The 6,892-nt window shown below is 41.9% G+C and overlaps 1 protein-coding gene across 7 annotated transcripts in view; it reads left to right on the forward strand.

Moving 5' to 3' along the window:
• Nucleotides 1-5,465, forward strand: part of LOC111838616 (striated muscle preferentially expressed protein kinase-like) — a 63,490-nt gene extending 58,025 nt beyond the window's left edge. For all 7 annotated transcript variants that reach the window (XM_072700425.1, XM_072700426.1, XM_072700427.1 and 4 more), the window contains 6 exons: nucleotides 111-906; nucleotides 1,032-1,271; nucleotides 1,501-1,724; nucleotides 2,423-2,498; nucleotides 2,711-2,860; nucleotides 2,984-5,465. In XM_072700425.1, coding sequence (XP_072556526.1) covers nucleotides 111-906; nucleotides 1,032-1,271; nucleotides 1,501-1,724; nucleotides 2,423-2,498; nucleotides 2,711-2,860; nucleotides 2,984-3,221 — 1,724 coding nt within the window. In that variant the 3' untranslated portion in view covers nucleotides 3,222-5,465. The remainder of the gene's footprint in view (nucleotides 1-110; nucleotides 907-1,031; nucleotides 1,272-1,500; nucleotides 1,725-2,422; nucleotides 2,499-2,710; nucleotides 2,861-2,983) is intronic.
• Nucleotides 5,466-6,892: the final 1,427 nt, after the last annotated feature.

Below are 6,892 nucleotides of genomic sequence, written 5' to 3' on the forward strand. Positions count from 1 at the left end.
TGCTTGCTCTCTTTGTTTTGCTTCATAAAGTTTCATGTCTTCACTCAAAAATGTTCACACGACAGACTTAGCTCTAAGGGCAAAAAGACCATACCATTTTCATTTCACAGCCCCTGCTGCTGAGATGAAGACTGTCCCCTCCACTTCGGTCGTGACTTCCTCAGTGACTGTGCCTCCCATCAAGCCTGGTTCCACTGTCTTGCCAAGTAAACCTGCCACTGTAGCCACTGTCAAGCCATCATCACCACCCCAGACCGCTCCACCTGTCCATGTCCCATCTCCATCCACAGCTGCTGCTGCTTCCACCTCCACACATGCTTTACCTGCTCATTCTCCTAATAAATCCCTGTCTGTGGTCACCCCTCTACCCCCTCCCGCCCATCCTGTCCCTTCTCATCGTGTTATTGAAGAGATCCAGACTCCCCAGTCAGTGACATCCACTCCACCAAAAGCCAAGACCACTCTTAACATCAGTGTCACATCTTCCCCTGCAACGCCTCCCAAGCTTGCACCTCCTACAGTCTTACCCAAACCAAAAAGCCCTCCCAATATTGTTTCTCCAGCGTCTCAGACTCCTCCCATCTCCCCACCTCCGCTGGTGTCCCCTCCCCCCACTATTGGAAAACCCATTTTCTCCGTCCCCCTGTACGTCCCAGTCACCACAGCTCAAGTCAGCCCTCCCACACCCACTCAGTCCCTCTCAACCCCTGTGGTGCTGGTGACCAGCCTGAGTCCTGTTGGCGAGGGCATGAACACGCCCTCTAGAATGACCCCAAGCGGACTTACGGCACCGTCCGGGCGCTTGACCCCTTCTGGGCGCAGGACCCCTTTGGGCAAGGCTGGTGAATCGACCTTACGTCAAGGAGTCCCACAGAAACCGTACACTTTTATGGATGAGAAAGCCCGGTAAGAAATGAAGCGTTGAATTACATTACACACACATGTATCGCCATTACTGAGCTTGTCTCAGCTTGCCGTCAAGTTGTCGAAGAATTCCACATCTGCTAACAGAGTCGGTGTCTGTTGAATAGGGGGCGTTTTGGTGTGATCAGAGAGTGTAAGGAGAATGCCACAGGAAAGCTCTTCATGGCCAAGATTGTACCATATGAGCCGGAAAGCAAACAGGACGTGCTAAAAGAGTATGACATCCTGAAGGCACTCCATCATGAGAAGGTCATGGCTCTGCACGAGGCTTACGTGACACCTCGCTACTTGGTGCTCATCTCTGAATACTGTGCAGGCAAGGAGATGCTCTACAGTCTCGTTGACAGGTCTGTGCATTGATGTGTTTGTATGAATTTGGATTACAATCTCGTATCAATCTATTCCTAGGCTACATCAGTCTTCAAATATGCCTTATAATTATTTCTTCACTGTCCGCTGAAATCAGTGCTTATTATTTCTTTGTTTTTCCAGTAAAGTTATTTAAAACATTTTGTTTGTGTGACAATGGGACGCAGCAGATCATCATGGAGCTCAACGTCTGCTCATCTTCCCCAGGTTTCGATACTCCGAGGATGACGTTGTCAATTATATTGCGCAGATCTTACTTGGCCTGGATTATCTGCATGGCCGCCGTATCCTGCACTTGGATATTAAGCCTGACAACGTCATGGTCACCTACAATAACATCATTAAAATAATTGACTTTGGTAGTGCACAAAACTTCAACCCGTTGTTCCTCAAGCCATACAACCAGGGCCAGGGAATGCTGGAGTTTATGTGTGAGTAGCACTTTCACACCTATAATATGCTTGTCGTTTTTATTGCAAAAGGAGTGTCAGCAATAAGCAATCCATTTGTGAAATGCTGCTTGGTGGCAACATTGATCCATACAAAATAGGTTCCTAAGGGCCCCACAATTCTGAGAAGCACACAGTGAATGCATTGCACCATGACTTAATTTCAGGAACGACTAATGAAAAACCTGTCATAGTTCTGTATATATGACATGGCCTTTATGCAAACAAACAATGTGAACATAGCTGTACCTGGATTACAATTAATCAGTGAGCTATCTCAACAAAGGCATTTTTTTTATTTTAGCAATTGCTGGGAGTATGTTTGCAATATAGTTTAGGCCTGGGCTGACTCTCGCTATCGGCGGCGATCGCCTAGGGTACCATTTCAATAGGGGGGCACAAAAGAGCAATGGAAATAAAATCAGAAGAAAGACCTCTGGTTGCATTCTGTAACATTATAGTCCTTTATACTGGTTTTAATATTTCCCTCCTTTTCTTGTAAAACAGACAGGAGCTAGCTGGTTAAGTTAGCAGCCAGATACCCTGTCATACTGAAATTTTTAAACTATAAATGAATTGTCAAAAGTTATTTCTGCTGCTCTGTGGGGGGGTGGGGGGGGTTCTGTATGCCGTATGTTCACATACCCTCCCAAAATACCCTTATCCTCTTGCTCTGAAAGCTCCTGAAATGGTGAAAGGGGATGTAGTGGGCCCCCCAACAGACATCTGGAGCGTAGGTGTCCTGACGTACATCATGTGAGTATCATCCTCTCATTAATATTTAATTAAAATTTCAGCCAATCAAAATGAATAATAACAGAAGGTTTTGAAAGGTCTTTAAAAATATATTCAAGAGATTTAGCTCTTTATGCTGGAATTTAAATTACATTAACCACTGCACACAGTTTAAGAGAGGAGTCCACCTCTTTTGATGAAAGTCTAAGTATGATATTTTAATTTGTGCTTAGGCTGAGTGGGAGACTGCCGTTCCAGGAGGCCAACCCAGCAGATACTGAAGCCAAGATACAGGCAGCAAAATTTGACCTCTCCAAGCTCTACCAAAACGTATCCCAGAGTGCCTCATTGTTCCTTAAGAAGATCCTGTGTAGTTATCCATGGTGAATCCTGATTCATTAATATTGTGTACAACAGTCAGCTTCATCCTATCTCTTTCAAAAATGATACGTGATGACAATATTTGTTGCAGTGTGATAACTGTTTATTTCTGTGTTGTGTTCCAGGGCACGTCCAACTATTAAGGACTGCTTCAACAATTCCTGGCTACAGGATGCCTACCTGATGAGGCTGCGCCGTCAGACACTCACCTTTACCACAACGCGACTTAAGGAGTTTCTGGTAGAACAGCAGCGGAGAAGGTCAGAGGTGGCCATCAAGCACAAGGTCCTTCTGCGCTCCTACCAGAGCACTCCTGGCACCCCCACCAAACCCAGCATGCCCCCAGCGCCGGTCACCCAGTGAGTGGAGTCTGGAAATTAAGCATGGGGAGTGGCTGAAGAAGAGCATTCCAGGGTTGAGAGAGAGGTGGCACATTCCATCTCTTTGGGGTTGGGGACAAGAGTCTAACCACCCACAAGGCAAGGCTACAGTGGGACAACTGTACAGCTGCAGAAATCTAGCACTGGCCTGGAGCCAAGAATCAGCCGCTCTGATTTCACCAGAGAGACAAGGCAACATCAGAGTGGACTTCAAATGAAAATCCTGTGGACTGTCTCACAGAGCATGCTTGGTGGTTTCTTCTCAGCCCAGGAGCTATTACCGTAGTTCCAGTGCTCCCCTTGAACTTAAGAGTTTTTTTAAAGCTTCTTCATTAGTCTCTGGCAATAGGTTATGTCTGTCTGGCTGGGGACTACAGATCCATTGGGTTTAAGTAGACAAACTGTATTTTCTACTGAAGCTCAACTGTCTAAGACTCAGAGATTTAGTTTTAATATCAAAAAAAGAAGTCATGTAAAAGTGTAATTTTGTGGTATTTCCCAAGAACAAGCTTGGAACTTGAGAAATTGTGGAGAAATGTGGTGTATATCTTTTACTTCTAGCTTTTGTGAACCCAAGAAACCCCTTTTATTACTGGTAGTTATTTTTGCAGAATAATTATCAGAATAAAGCAGAAGTCGTGACTCAATCAGGTGATACGGAGCATGAGAAATCCATGAGTTTGGATTGTTTTTTTTTTTTGGACTTTTAATATGAGAATATTGACAAAACAGGATAAGTGAATGTTAAAAAGCCGGGTCTCTTTACATTTATCTGCAATTATGTGGCTAAGGGAATAATCGTACAACGTCATGTTACGATGCATGACATTATGAGAACACTTGGTGTTTCCAGTGCACCACAATGCAAATGCCATCAGTCCATAAAGTAGCCTACTTTACGAATGTCTGGTTAGGTCTGCAAGCCCTGCACAAGGACAGACTGGGCACTTCCTGAGGTGAATCCCACTTTGGCACTGTGGAACATGACTGCTGATGTGCAGTTACAGCTTTGCTATGTAGATCCCAGGACTGACATTTGAACTGTAGCCGATCTCACATTTGGAAGTCCTACCTTTGTGGCAGAATCCTCCTGAAATTTGTGTTGAAAATTATTTAAGGCTGCATTTACTTCTATCTTGTAGAGCTTAATAAAGAGCATCTTGAACAATGTCTGTTTGTCAAAATCCCATCATGACAGCACCCTGAATGCAATGAGCAGAACTTGATTGTAAAGATAAATGATGATATTTAAAATCATGCAATGAAATTTTGCAAAAATGTTCCAAGGAAATTATATTCTGGCAAGATGTTTATGAAAACTAGTCAGCAAAGAGGGGGAAAAAAACGATATATTCTACACAGGTGGTCATTTAAGAGCAATGGCAGCTATAATGTAGATATGAATATATCGTATATGATACTTTTGTAATTTGTGGTGAGAAAATTGTGTGTGTTTGGTAGCCCCAATAAAGAAATGGATGTAACTCATTGTGGAGGTCCAAAGTATAGGGCAGAATTTTAATTTTGCTTGTCTCTAAGCCATTTCCACCAGATATGCCCCATAGATATAATATTGTGTAATTTGAGTATGTTTTTGAGCTGCAGGCATTGAAGCATTCACAAGTTTTGTTCAGAATACAAGTTAGAATTCACTTTGGAAAGTGCCGTGCTTTTATGCTACACAATAGTCTAGCCCATGTCTTTCCATAGCCATTCTACAATTAGTGTCTAAAGTATTTTTAAAATTCAGCATCTGACAGATAACTTGTTTGTAACAAACCAACAGGTATGGGTTTGTGTTTTTTTTTTGCAAATGGTCTAATATAGCATGTGTTGTAAGACTGGCATTGTTCAGATAAAGCAAAACACTAGTTTTTTTTTTCTTAGCAAATTGTAGTTAAAGGATGATAAAGCAATGTCACATGTTGTAGAAACTGCTTGAAGTTTTTATTTATTTCAGTTCTAGGAACCATGGTTAACAACAGAAAAAAATCCAGGTTTCTACATCTTTACCTGTTTTACAAAAACAGTCATAATTAGAAGCAGCAAGATATCAAATTAAATTACATTTTAATTATTGAAGCAATAATTATTTTAATTTCAATTCTTGAGGAAAACAACATGATACACATGAAAGGCAATGTGTAATAGAGATTCATATGAAAAAACATTCTTGTGTAACTGGAAATTAGTGATGGCACCTCGTGTTAATAAAATGCTAAAAGTTTCCAGAGATATTTGTGTTCAAGCATGAAACAGGTACTTTTTTGTGTAATAAAGTGACACATAGATACCATATCCACCAGGCACATGCTAACCATCCATCCATCCATTCATCCATTATCCAACCCGCTTATCCTACTGGGTCCGGAGCCTATCCCGGAAGCAATGGGCACGAGGCAGGGAACAATCCTGGATAGGGGGCCAGCCCATCGCAGGGCAGTATGCAAAATTGAATTACATTCAGTCTGCAAGAAATTTCATGCCATTCAATACAAATATTTTTTTATCAAGACATTTCAGAATTTACTTGTATTACAAAAGTCAACCCCCTACATCAGGGATAAGGAACCTGATCCATGAAGGGCCGGTGTGGGTGGGGGTTTTTGGGGTGACCTCTCCATCAGGCAATAACAAAACAGTGATTCTCAACTCCAGTCCTGGAGATCCACACATTTGCTGATTGACAGGTCATGACAAAAACCTGCTCTCATACTGACCCTCCATGTAACAGGTTCCCCACCCCTGCTGTACATATATAGATTTTTTTTTCAATAAGGACATTTATTCCAAGGATGAATGTCTGCTGCTGAAGTCTGAACTGAAATGTGATGAGCATTAGACAGCCACAGCAAATAATAAAGCAGAATAACTGGTTCCTTGACACACTCCCAAATCATTCTGTGCACTGTGTGCTGACACTGGTTCACAGGCAACCTTGGCTGCACTGGCCCATGCGTGGTGTTGGTAAAAGGCGCTTCTCAGAGCCAAGGAAGGCCAGAAGGCAGGAGGCACATTTCACAATGCAACGTGTCAGCAGAAAACCTATTTATTGGAAAAAATAGATATCTGCCTCACAAGTGTCAGACTTGGTCATTTTAGATCTCCAATCTGAATGGCATTGTCCACTCTGTAAATCTGTTTACAACAGTATGTAAGCTGTTTATTTTCTTGTGGTTTGCATTGCAATTTATTAATCTGATTCAACAACTGTGGAATCTTTTACAATTTTGTGAAATTACTAATTTAATTCCAGTGTGGCTCAAAAGCATGACAACTGAGAAAACAAACGGTCCTAATAACATCGTGGCTCAAGCTGCAGTCAGTACATTGTGGCCATGGATGTTGGTGCACGTGTGTTTTCCTCCTGCATGGAGAGGTTTTTCAACATGAATAAACCTTCCCCAAATGATATTTTTAGCAGTAGTAAAAGCAAATGCCCAATAACAAGCAGAAAAGGAATCTAACCTAAAGCAAAAATATGTGACTCTCAAATCTCAAAAATATGCTAAATTAATGTCACCAGAAAACTAAATCTCAAAATAAAACTCATGCCACAATTAACCATGTCTGCAAAATTGGCAGTCTTCCATCTCTGATCCATAAAGATTCCAAATTGCTTTCATTCTGAAGAATAAAAAATCTTATTAAAAA

The sequence above is a fragment of the Paramormyrops kingsleyae genome, chromosome 16 (genome assembly GCF_048594095.1).
Source record: "Paramormyrops kingsleyae isolate MSU_618 chromosome 16, PKINGS_0.4, whole genome shotgun sequence".
NCBI classification, from domain to species: domain Eukaryota; kingdom Metazoa; phylum Chordata; class Actinopteri; order Osteoglossiformes; family Mormyridae; genus Paramormyrops; species Paramormyrops kingsleyae.